This window comes from Anser cygnoides, chromosome 6, assembly GCF_040182565.1.
Source record: "Anser cygnoides isolate HZ-2024a breed goose chromosome 6, Taihu_goose_T2T_genome, whole genome shotgun sequence".
NCBI classification, from domain to species: domain Eukaryota; kingdom Metazoa; phylum Chordata; class Aves; order Anseriformes; family Anatidae; genus Anser; species Anser cygnoides.
Window position 1 is genome coordinate 33800385 of NC_089878.1, and position 13787 is coordinate 33814171.

The window sequence follows — 13787 nt, forward strand, 5'->3', positions numbered from 1 at the left end:
CAAATTTCCCAAACAAGCTAAAGCCAAAAGTCCTTCCTTTTGCAACACACCAACAGAGATAATCAGCTAAAATCATTCAAGTACCAACCACATATTCATAAGAATAACCTTGGCCTGGTACCCATTTCCATGCATCTGAAGCACTTTAAGAAGTAATGGCTTTAAACTAAAAAAGGGCAGATTCAGATTAGAGATTAGGAAGAAGTTCTTTACTCAGAGGGTGGTGAGGCCCTGGCACAGGCTACCCAGAGAAGCTGTGGCTGCCCCATCCCTGGAGGTGTTCAAGGCCAGGCTGGATGGGGCTTTGGGCACCCTGGGCTGGTGGGAGGTGTCCCTGCCCATGGCAAGGGGATGGAACTGGATGTGCTTTAAGGCCCCTGCCAACCCAAACCATTCTGTGATTCATGAATCTACGATAGCAAGAAAAAAGGTCTAAAGGCATAATAAATTGATTATATATATATATATATCTGTGTAGATATATCTATGCCTAAGAAATTCATATTTTATGGATTTGTTACATAAGCATTTAAACAACACAGAATGGTGTACACAGCACTATTGTTGCTGTCTCAATCCAAGAAAAACAGAACAGACAACATAAGGATTAGATACATAAAGTTTTGTTCTTTAAAGATTACTTTAAACACTGTAAAGCTTACTACTCTGCCACAAAACACTGACAGTGTGCAGTAGTCATTAAAGGACTGTCTGTTTAGACAAGTAAGAAAACTGAAGAAAATGAAAAGGATTTGCTTTAGGCAAATGGGAACAAGGCAGAATCAGCCAACAGAGCTGTCTCGTGGAGCTACGGCTGCAGGTATATCCCCCTTCCGTGCAGTTCTCCTTTGCAGAGAATCCAATTGCTGATAAAAAGATTAGAGTAGATTTAAGTGAGCCTGTAAGAAGGACCATAAAACCAGCTGCACATGTAAACAGCAGCTTCCAAAGGGAAACGTTAGCAGTTCACTCCAATCCCAACCCAAGGTGAAATGACTACAGCTCCAGTAAGCAAACAGGTACCCTTCTGCTCAGGAACAGTAATGATAACCGGGGAAAACGGAACAAGGAGACACTCCATATGTATATAAGCCTGCTGATGCATGAGCACATACTTCTCTGGAGTCCTTCTGCATAATAGAAAGAAGTGGGAGGGAATGCTGGAGGGAACTCACTGACCTGTTGTACAGCATCTGTTCTCATTCCAGTACTTGCAATTCACCATTTAGGTTTTCCCGCACAGTAAAAATATTTGTCCTAGAGGTCAGCATCCTAAGAGTAACGGTGCAACACATCAGGTTTCTACTCTTTTACATTAAGAGCTGCTTTCTTAGTCAAAAATGTATTAGCTTGAAAAGGTCTCCCACTTTTCATGGACATTGCTATGGTAACTGAATAGTAACCTTGATATGTGCACTATACTCAGGAGACTTTTCCTTCAACAAACAGGGAGAACTAAGATTTATTAAGTGTCTGGTCCACTTTCCTAGGGGTTCACATACAGAATTACCGCACTTACCCCCTGAACATGAGGTTGATATCTATAAAGGTTACTTGGAAAATGTAAACCATTCTGCTAACATCTTCTGAAATATAGTATGCTGTGTATGACAGATACATTCTGCCTGTGTAAACATTTTGTAAGTACATTGACCTCTTTGTTAAATTTTTAATGCTTTGGTTTGTGGAATAAGACAAAAATCAATAGGGACATAAATTTGAAGAAAGACTGTAATGAGTATTTTAGGCTAAATGTGGCAAAAGGTAGTTTGACGTTCCACCAGCTGGAATACTTAATTTCATTTTTCCTCATGTACACAATCTGTGGATTTTGTCCCATCCCCATAGATTTCATTAAGCATGGAATCTGTCCATGTCTTTCTTAATACAACTCTAAGTAAGGTGTTACAAAAAATAAAAGACTCTTCAGGAGAATAAATTTGTGGTAATCTGCAGAGGAAATATGTCTAGTGAAAAAAAAAAAAATAATAATAGAATCAGAAAACAAATGCCCAGAAAAAAAACTTTTGCAGTCAATAATGGTAATGGTCAAGTGAAGAGAGGTACAAGACAGCGTAGAGGTCATATCTAGTACAATGCTGTATCAGTGTACAAAGAATGTCTGTGAGGGAAGGGAGATTTCTGAAGAGGTGTGCTAAGAAGTCATTTACAAAATGCAATGGTGACACAAGTTAATGGCCCTGAATACATAGCACTATTTAATGCTTGTTAACGATCATTAACACTGACACCAGTATCGACGCAGCAGTGGGGCTTAACACAGTTGATCAGAGCAGAAATTACCCAAGATCCACTTTTAAGCAACCAAATCATGTGGTACCTTAGAGACATCAATAATATCAATAAAAAACAGAAAGAAACATAGCATTTGCAGCAGATCCTAATAGTGTGGTCGTGAAGGAAAGTCCAGTTAAAACAGCCACTAAATATCACTATTTAAAAGCTAGACTGCATACAGTCTAGAGTAAAAAATAACTGAGGGAAAAACTCTACTTCACAGGTTGTAACACAATAAAGAAGGGCAGAGAATCAGTGGATAAAAGGAACAGTTCTCTGTCCTCCCCACAGGGAAGATCTCTTTTGCCAACTTCTGGCCACAGAACCACATCAAAACAGATTCACGCACAAGGTTGAATCTCTGAATCTGAAGCACAAAAGCACCTCTGCATCATGTAAGAAAATCAGTATTTGCTTTATAACAACCACTATTGATGAAGACCACCACCTGTTGTCTGATAAGTTAGTATACAAGATGAAATCTCCACGTCCATGCAGAAAAAATGTATAGAATCCATTTTTAAGGGTTTTTGTTACATTCATGCACACCTGCAAATCAAATTATCTCATGCTTTCTTATTTGCACTTCTATTATAGCGCATGAAATCATTTATTTCTATTTGTTGTTTCTATTTCCTGTTCACATTAACATTTTAGAAGCTTTATACGCCACGTATATATTCTGCTTTCATGCATTCTTCACCTATAAAATTTAAAGATACATTCATTTTGTAACAAGAGACATGCAGAGAAAACAAAACCAAAGAACTACTACAGCAAAACTTCAATTAAAAATAAACAGATAAATAAAATTTCTTCCTAAACCAAGATCAGCCATTATTTGCGGAGCCACAATTCCTGCACCAAGGGACACAATGGGAAACGTCGTGCCTGGTACCAGGGATAGCTGCCACCACAACCTTAGCCTGAATGACCAATTACCCACCTACAACTGACCTGAAGGGAAACTTTCAGCCTGAGTGCAAAAACAGCCCCAAGCCCCTGCATTCAATTCCCTAATGAGAGAAATTAATCATGCTGCTATCTCAACCAATTTTACAACAACATTAACTCTTTCATTTAACAAGTTGTTAAAAATAAATAAATCAGCGGAATACTACTGATCAAAACGTTTATTCCCCTATTTGGCAGTTTCTGAGAGAAAGTTTAGTCAATCCAGAGACAGTCCACATATCTTTCCCCATTTTTTTGGCACTGTTTCAAAACTCGGTCTTAAGATTTGGCAAACACTGGGTTTGTAATTCTCACCACTGCTGCAGTTCTATGACAGAAGAGTTTTAACTAAAAGCTTCCAAAGATTGGAGCTCTGTCTGGGATTTTTTATTTGCTCTTCAACGTGCTGCTTTTCCCCACACGGGGAATCAAAGTCCGACCCTGCGCTGCCTTACAGAAATAAACCCTTCACAGTGAACCACAGGCAACAAAACAACTCTCTGGCCTGGCTTCCAGCTCCTGGCTCTGTACAGATAGATTCAGATAAATAATGAAAGCTATATCCAGAATTGGCAAGAGTACCACTGTATGTACCTCTCTCACTTCTTCCCAAGTCCCTGCCAGAGCATTAACGCATCATATCACTGCCTAAATAGCTGAATGCCAAGCACGGATCCTGCTACACTGAAAATGCACAATGGCTGCATTCCAGCCTGGCTGCTTCTGACTCTCATTTAGGAGGAAAATAAAATACAATCAAAAATAAGACTTCATTCTTAATAACATCCATTATAAATTACAAGAGTAACACCAACACTATAGCTACGTGTATCTGCCTGTTTGTCAGCTCCAACTCAGCTGCAACTTTCTGGAGCAGAATCTGTGTTCTTTTGCTGCTCAGCGATGGACTGATTTCTTACACTTGACCCATATCCATTGGCAAACAACACTCCACGCTCAGCTCTGATAAATAAAGTTCACATTTGTCTCGTGCACAGGAAGAAGCTTCCTTTAAAAAGCGCCAAATGGTTTAAACCACAATTTCCTGCACAAAGCTGGCACAGATTATACCGTGGAATCTCAGTGTGCTTTGCTTCCCAAACTACTTTTGTTTTTATTATCTGCAATTCTTACAGCAATTTCAACCATCCTCATGCCAAGTTTCCCATATTCACTTTTTATTTAATTTTTCAGGACAAAACAAAGCCAACAGAGACTTGAGCAAAGCACCAGCTCCAGCAAAGGGTACACATTTCAGTCCCTAGGTGATAAAGGCAGAACACTGCTAGAAAAATGTGCTAGGGACAATCACAAATATACGCATTGGAAGTCACCGTCTCATTCACTCATTAAGGAATAAAGCAATAAAGCATCAATAATACTTCTCCAGCCAAGTAACACCTTTCCATGCTAACTTTAATACACAATCTAAAAAATATTGCACTGAAGTGATCATTCAATTGTAAAGCAAGAGTATACTAATATTAGTAATAATATTTAAAAATGAGAGACTCCACTGGTAAACACAGTAAATGTTTGCAAAATAAAATGTGAAGTGGGGAGAGGGATTTCATCCAGAAACCAGTCCATTGGTTTCACCGCTGATTCCAAGGATAGGCATCACCCATTCCTTTCTCCTCCACGCTGATAAAATTGGTATGTGAAACTAAATAATAATGCCATCATCAAAGCTAGTAAATATTACTCAGAAAATGAAAGCCATGTCTCTACTGAAGCTAATACAGGAAATTCTGAAACAGTGTAAAAAGAAATATAAAACAAGTAAATGCAAGGGCTTGAGTTAAAAAACAAACAAACAAAAAAAAACATATCTATTGTCTTGATACAGTTCTAAAGGCAGAGTGAAAATACTTCTGACTTGGGATAAAATAGTTTATCATCATCTCCAAAGAAACACATTGAAATTGTAAAAGGAAAAAAAAAAAAAAGTGTTGGAGAGTCTTTGCCTTTACAACATATGTGCATGGAAAATGGTTTGTTTTGGGAATGAAATCCACACAGGAAAATGACTCCCCTCCCCAAAACGCCACTGAAATCCATCCCAGCTATTCCCTCTTCACTGGCACCTGCCACCTCCCCAGTCCTCTCCTCACTTCCCCAAAACCTACCCTCCTTATTCAGCAGGACTGGATTTGCCTGCAGAGATGTGATGCTGAGCAGCCATCCAAGTCCCCCTGTGCCTTCCCTGTGACACAGTACTGCAAGGGTTACTCAGTAAGGGAACAGACAGCTCCTCCAGCAGCAAGCAAGGTAGAAGGAGAAAAATATTTCTTTTATCATCTCACAGTTTCAGCAAAGTACCTTACAGAAGTTTTACCTTAAGCAGATGCCCACAGCCCTCCCTGCTCTGGAAAGCGCATCTGTACCTACTTCTCAGGTGTTTTGCTGAGCTGTAGTACAACACGGGATCGCAGGGCACAGCCTGCTGCAGGCTGTCACTCAGACTTCAGGCTCTTCTCCAACACTCTTATAAGATACATGAAAGATATCATGACTGGGCTGACTACATACCCATCTGAAGGAATAAACACAAGTATCCAGCACACTCTTTTATGTATAGCAAAGGTTGGCAAAGATTATCTAAATAGCAAAAATGAAATCAAATCCCATGAAAACAGAAGGAATAAAAGCAAAGATTCAGAACTTTATTGTCATTAACAGCCAGGGTTAAAATCAGTTAAAAGCAGTTAAAATTCAAGACAGAAGCAATATGATAGATACACAAATCTCTTAAGCTTTTTTGGCAACAGAAAGTCCAGAGAAAGTTTAACTGCAGTACCTTCTTAAATTTAATTACTCTGCATATTTTAAACTACACTTCCAGCTCTACTCTGCAGTGGCACTGTTTCATCTCAAGTAATGTGTACAGTTTTGGGCACCACGATACATGAAGGATATAAAACTATTAGACAATGTCCAAAGGAGGGCAGCAAAGATTGTGAAGGGTCTGGAAGGCAAGATGTGTGAGGAGCAGCTGAAGTCCCTTGGTTTGCTCAGCCCAGAGCAGAGCAGGCCGAGGGGAGGCCTCATGGCGGCCTGCAGCTCCCTCACGAGGGGAGCGGAGGGGCAGGCGCTGAGCTCTGCTCTCTGGGGACAGCGACAGGACCCGAGGGAACGGCATGGAGCTGGGACAGGGGAGGGTCAGGCTGGGTGTCAGGAAATAGTTCTTCGCCGAGGGGGTGGTCAGGCACTGAGACAGGCTCCCCAGGGCAATGGGCACAGCACCGAGCCTTCCAGAGTTCAAGAAGTATTTGGACACCTCTCTCAGACATGGGGTCTGGTCTTGGGTGGTCCTGTGTGGAGCCAGGAACTGGACTCGAGGATCCTTGTAGGCCCCCTTCCTACTCAAGATATTCTGTGATTCTAAGTAAAGCAAGCTGTTCTGCCATCTAATGCAGAACAGTAGAACAGGCCTTATCAGTAGCAATGCGCTGTAGTAAAGTACTTATAAAAGTACTGTAATAAAGTACTTACTTTTATTATTCACTGGCAGCATTTTAAATTCTCACTTTCTATTAGAAAATCTGAAGATCAATAATGCTAAGGAAAGATGCACTCTCATTTCACTTCTTCAAAACTATGCCAAGCAACTGCTATGCTTTCTGAAATCTAATGCTCTTTCAGATAACGCTGATTGAACTGATGGCTATGTACGCTCCCCTTAATGTCCTTTTAAATACAGTTGAATTGATCAACTTATAATTGAAAAAAAAGCTTACTAAATTGCTGAGTGATTATTTTCAAGAAAAATACTAGCCCTTATCCATAAAGCAAGAAAGAAACAAAAGTATGTAGACAATGCACACATATGTGATGCAAATTTTCAAGCCTTTAAAAATTGCCTTTGAAGTTAGAAAAAAAGGGAAGTGAGAGAGGAAATTGAAGGATATCCGCATAGATGTATCTTAAAATGATGACCAATAGAAACATACTTTCTTACTTTTTAAACTCCAGTTCAGAATTATTATTTTTTTTAAATTTCTTTGGCAACAGCTGATTATCTCAGATAAAGAATAGCACTTCCTATCAGCTTTAAATATTTGCAGAATTATTAACTGGTGGCAAGCACATAAAAATGTGGACTCAGTTTCAAGTAGAAAAGAAAACGGACTGTAAAAACATATATAGGAGCTTTTCTTATTTAAGACTGGGTTATAGTAGAAGTAACTACATGGCAATAATCTTTGTAGTGGAGGAATCTACAAACATGGAAGAAACAATATTGTGTTGGAAAGATAATGCTAGAGAAATTAATATCTTCATATGGAAAGTTTTACTGAATGGCAACAGGTAAACATTAGACCTTACCTAAAATCTATCTAGAACTCACAATCCTTAATTTAAGATTGGAATTTTTTCTACAAAATATTCTCTACATTCTGAAGAAACTGCTTACTGCAGGAATCATTTTTTCAGTTTCTATTCCCATCCTTTCCCAGGAGGTCAAGATGATAGCATTTTTAGATGGATACAAATTATTCTACTCTAAGATGTGCATAAAGTAAGTAGGTACTTATTTTCCACAAAAATTTTCCTGTACAGAGTCCAGATGCACTTATTCTACCAATATCCAAGCAATGTGCCAAATGCTCCCCTCCAGCTCCATAAGGAATGATGAGTATTAAGATATGTATATGGAGAATGAAATATATAATGCCACCACTGCAATGTTACCATAGTAGAAAAATGAAATACAATCTTATAGTAAGTCGAAAGAAAGAAATAAAAAAAGAAAGAAAGAAAGAAAGAAAGAAAGAAAGAAAGAAAGAAAGAAAGAAAGAAAGAAAGAAAGAAAGAAAGAAAGAAAGAAAGAAAGAAAGAAAGAAAGAAAGAAAGAAAAAGAAAAAGAAAAAGAAAGAGGAAGTAAAGATGTTACTTTACAAGACTCCTCTTTTTTTATTTTTTCATTTTATCTATAATGCTGATTGCATCAACTACACTGGGAAATTTCAAATAAAATAAAATAAAATAAAAATCTATATGTAATTTTTCTGCATTCATAAGAAATCCTAAAAAATTAGTAATACTCTGAGAATTATCCCCTATTTCCTTCACACGCGCACACACACACACCATGTATTCTAATGATTAAAAGTCTATTCTCTCCCTTTTGTCATATCACTAGACTTAGTTGCTTCTTTGTCAAACAAACACAGGAAAACACTTAAGTGCTAGCTTACAAATTCTCATATTGTCTGAGGAAAACATCCCTGCAGAAAGCCTGGGTATTAGTACAATTGTATTGCTAATACAACATAAGGACTTTCTTTATTAAATAGTATTTCTCATACTGTTTTCATTAGATTAGTTTTCATTAGATATTAGTTTATAACTGTACAATCTCATCACTTTTACACTAGATTGCTTATATCCTCTGTTATTTTGAATGACACCTTTAAAATTATTTTCCATTGTATGAGTTTCTTAAGATGGATTTTGAGTGCCACAAAAGAAACCTGTATCCAAGCAAGTGGTTATCATCAAATTCAACACTTCAGCATAGACAGAGATTTAAAATTAGAAAACCATTTCAAAAATTAATGAAACAGACATTACAAGGAAAATTTGGGCTCCGGCCAATTTCAAGAGAGTTTGAGATTTTAACTGATTCTTTCTCAAAGGGTAGTGACATCATTCAATTCTTAAAATGACTACCTAGATTCAAATTACATGGGAGAGAATACACTTACCATTAATCCATTTGGCTTCTGGATTATGAACTATGAAATCTTTTCTGAAGAGATCTTCCAAAGACAATCTGGTTTCAGATGAATTTGCAAGTTCATCTAAAATAAGAATAACAGGATCATTTTAGATGGTTATTAAAGCAATATAATTAGTGTATTTTGCACAACACTGGAATTAGAGGGCTAGAATACATAGTTCAGAGGTCCTGTTGAAATCAGTAACACTACATTGCTCTAACGTTTTTTCACTAGAAGTAGTAGTTTCATTTTTCTTCAGTAAAGTTTCAGGAAACAAAGCACTAGTTGGTACCTTACAGACAGGACAGCTGAAACATGAAGTGTGTGGCTATTTACTATTCTCGCAATATACTGGTATGGCTCCTTCCTCCCACCCCTCTACTCCACAAGAAAACTGATTTCAAACCAATACAAGAATTTCATCACAGCCACAGGATGAAGGCCATATTGATCACCTTTTACAAATAGAAACTAAGTAAAATACTCCTGTAAGTAATCAGTTTGGAGCCAATCTCATGTATTTTAGGATCCAAATGTTGAGGAAAAAAAATAATCAAATGCACATTTTATGGCCTGTACTTGTTCTCAAGTGATAAGCACTGAAGTCTTGTTTTTTTAACCTTGGCTAGCAGCTTTGTGTTTTTCCCATAACATGATAGGGCCCTGAAAGTACTTTGGAAAGTTGGCCAACATTTATTTTAAGGTGCCAGCTTTTAAAATAATTTCCATACTTTAGAAATGAAAAAGGAAACTGCTAAATTCTGCTTTTCTTGTGCTTTAGGTTAAATAAACGATAAGTAGTAGATATTGAAAGGTAAACTGTCACACAAATGTGTGATATCAGAGGTAGTATTCAAGCAAAAATCCTATTTTGCTGTCAAAACACAAAGCTTCCAATGAATATTCATATATAGCAGCTACGCACTTCACCTAACGGCTTTAGGCTGTTTAGAAGAACAGCAGTTGCCAAAAGCTGTGTTGTACGTCCCCTGTGCACTAGCAGAAATATGCACCTATTCACTTCCTACACAATCAGCCAGACAGCTGCTTACTTGAGTCTTTTAATCATTTTATCATTATCGGGGAGGACTGTCATAGATTACAGCAGTGTCCCTCTGTTCTATGAGCTTTTCTTTCCAACATATGGGCGCTCCAAACTACCTTCTTTGTGAGAGAAGCTTTTATTTTTCATAGTCAGATTTTGTCTTTCTGGATTGCTGATATTAGGTATCACAACTGAGGGCAGACCCATAGGAAAGAGTATCTAGAATCACAGCAATGAAGGAACAATGTTGTCATCTTTATGTTGACTCAATGTGCTACAGCACAATTTTAACAAAGCAAATGTGCTTTGTAAAGGCCGTGGTATCCTGTATTGCCTTTCAGATGAAAATATGACCCCTTCACAGTGAATGAAGTCCAGCACTGTTCAGTTATCAGTGTTTATTCAGCCAAATTTCTCAATTAGAGGCCTGGCTGAAAGCTTACAGAAATGAACAACGTGTTTTGTTGTTGGTTTTTTTTTCTTTTCTTTTTTTTTTTTGGCCTTTTAAATGTCAGCACTGCCTGCTGCAGCCACTTCATTTAGTATTCATAAGGTGCATCTTTGCTGCATTGGAGACAAACTTTTTAATGCACGCCACACATTTAGGATAGATGCAAGGCCACCATGGCTGCTCACTCCATGGCATTGCTGCATTTTGCACGCGCCTCCCTCCCAGCTCTCAGTAAGCACTTACCGTAATCAGCTCCCCTTGTACATGATATAAGGCTAAGCATGCAGAGTTGTTCAAATCCTCTCTCACAAGACAAACATTCTAATCCTTAAATAAGCTTTTTGGCCTCTTCCCACCTTCCAGGGATCAAAATAGTCTGTTTGGGTTGTTTTTTAGTCTTCAAGTCCAGCACGGGACAGGATATTCCACTTGTAGTCTTACCAGAGCTTTACAGCAGAGTAGTATCATCTCTCATGGTTTATACCTAATCCCTCTGTTTACGCATTATGGGACTTTGTTAGCTCTTCCTCCTGCCAAACAAGAGTTTTTATCTTCAAAGTAAGCATATGATGTTACATATGCTCTGCTCAGCTCCACAAATACATTTCCTGTCTTCAAAACACTACCTTAAGACTTAACAGCATCAAATACTGGGTTCTTCATAAGCCCGTTTTCCCCATTCTCCATAACCTTGCATACTACCTACCCCACAAGCTGTTTTCCATCATCTATTCTGGTATAACAGACCCTCGTCCTGATGCTGTTTGTGATCCCAAAAGGATTCCCCTTCTAACCTTTCACGAGTCTCTGTTTCTATTTATTGTGACCCCTCATATACTGCCAGTTTGCCAACTATCAATCAGGATCACACAAGCTGTTACACTACCGAAAATTATCTTGCCCAAGACGGTTTAGTTATCACAGATTGTTTTTTAACTGCTTTAATAAAACTCAATAGAACAATGCATCAAGTGTGTATGGAAGGCTATCAGAGAAGAAAGGCATACCAGTTCTGCTCTTCTGTCTTGTAGTTCACAAGCCTGACAAGTAATTTTGAAATAAATTGGATTTTAGAGTAACTTGTAAAATTGATGTTAGCATTTCTAAGCTGAAACAATCAGCATCTTCAAACAACTTCAATATATGTTTGAAAAGTTGTGAAGTTTTTTTGGTTGGTTGGTTGGTTTTTGCCTTTGTTGCTGTTGTTGTTTTGCAATGCAAAGTCATGATCAAAATAGAGCCTTGTTTGTAATCTTGGACACTATCTTTCCACTCTGACAATACTGCATATTGTGTAATTTTTGAGTAAAATATAGATTTGACAACAACAACAAAAAAATTTAAATAGTACTTTATGTTCCCCAAATGCTTAGTTTATGTACAGCAAGATGAATTTCACATCATGTGAGCTCTCAAACACTCTACTGGGTAAATTGTTCTTGAGCACAGGCACAAATTGGTATGCATTTTGCAAAGCACTCTTTATTTCTAGTCTGCCTTTTTCCACTTCATGTTCATTACCACATTACCTAATACCCTACTAGCTCTCTTTCTCTTCCATTTTACATTTTATTGAATTATTCCTTGAAGGAATCATATTTCACTGTCCTCACACTATTTCCCATGGATTTCTATATTTTGCTCTGAAATTACATAAATTATGTATAGAAAATGAACACAAGATTACAAAAGATATAAACAAAATCAAATGTTAAAAACCAAATAGCTACATTATAAATTAAACACCTTAACAGTTCAACAACTGGTGCATATTTATTCAAAATGACAAACCTGTTCATGTTTACTAAACTAGAAGATTGCAAAAATAGAAATTCAATAGCCTCATTACTTTTCATGAGTTTATAGTTATTTTTGCAAATGACTAGTTTAAAATAGTCTAAACACCTCAAAATTTACTTGTAACTTAGAAATTAAAACTAATAATTATTTAGTGCAGTATATTAAGTCAAACTCCTTACTGAATTTTCTGTGGAGATTTAAAAAGTTTTAGCACTAGAAATAGAGATAAAAGCTTGATATTAAATGATGCCTGAAAAGTGGAAAAACACCACTAGTTAACTGTGTGCAAGCTAACATCTATAACTGGAAATTAGCTTAGTTGTATTAAGTTTGCATGAAAAAGGAAAAACAACTTGACAGAAAATAGATATCAAAACTTGCTTGATAATTTATGGTAGCTGCATAGAATGTATACAGAATTAAACAGAAGCCTGAATCTTTTTGTAATGAATATCTACTTCAGCAAAAAATATTTTTAGTTCATTTTCTATTCATTTAAAGAGCAACATGAGAAATGATGTGATGGGGCTGGTCCCAACCCCATTCTAAACAGAATATTTACCCGTTGGACATAATCCCAATAGATTCCCTTCCTGGAGCTTGACTTTACTCCAAACAATTTCACAAAAACCTTTTCTGCGAGTTTGGCTGACCTACATGTTCCCTAAAGGAATTTTTCTGCAAAGCTGTCCTTCCCCCCATCAAGAGGTGTCAAATCAAACCCTGTTTCGCTAGAGTTCAGAAGTCACTCTGCTCAACAGTAATTACCACACATCAGCAAACATGGTTTAAATGCTGACATTAATATATGTCAGCAAAGGAGTCCCACGTACAGCATTCAAGTCTGCCACATCTTCAGAAACTGTAAGCTACCATGAAGGTACAACTACTCTTGTTCCCAAAAAGAGGATCAGCCTTAAGTGTTGCAGCAAAACACCTCAACAAAGGTGGCGGTGTCTGGACAACTCTTAGAGCATTTTTAATACAGAAGCTTTCAGTTTCTAGTACTCCCAACTGAACATTCCTCGGTTTTGAAATACAGATTTACACGAGGTCTTAAGATAATTCTTACCATGTGGCACATCCTGCCATTATGCACAGTTTGAAAACACACTGATTTAAAGGCAGGAGCGAGGCACTGACCCCAGAAAGTCTACTTGTGACTATTTCAGTCTGTTCAGGTATATGATGAAACTTCAGAAATGTAATAAAATCAAAACAGAACTAGTAAGATACCTGTGTTATATTTATATAGACATATAATGATAATATCTGAGAAACAGCTATTCTGTCTCTGCACTGGCCATTAATTCACAATATAAAGAAAGTTATTATTCTCATGGTATTTTCTTTTATTGTCTCTTATATATTTCTCCAGTAACCTTCTCCAAATATTACACTAAAAAAATCACTGGATTCATAATTAAGTTAGCCCAGACAGATGACTTCTCTGAAGCTCCAGGTTCTTCCACACTCCATCCCTTTACTTTAACAAGATTATATTCTTTGAAAT

The 13787-nt window shown here is 37.3% G+C and overlaps 1 protein-coding gene across 5 annotated transcripts in view; it reads right to left on the bottom strand.

Moving 5' to 3' along the window:
* Window positions 1-13787, bottom strand: part of DPP10 (dipeptidyl peptidase like 10) — a 492868-nt gene that overhangs the window by 202648 nt on the left and 276433 nt on the right. For all 5 annotated transcript variants that reach the window (XM_048079610.2, XM_048079611.2, XM_048079609.2 and 2 more), the window contains exon 3: window positions 8964-9059. In XM_048079610.2, coding sequence (XP_047935567.1) covers window positions 8964-9059 — 96 coding nt within the window. The remainder of the gene's footprint in view (window positions 1-8963; window positions 9060-13787) is intronic.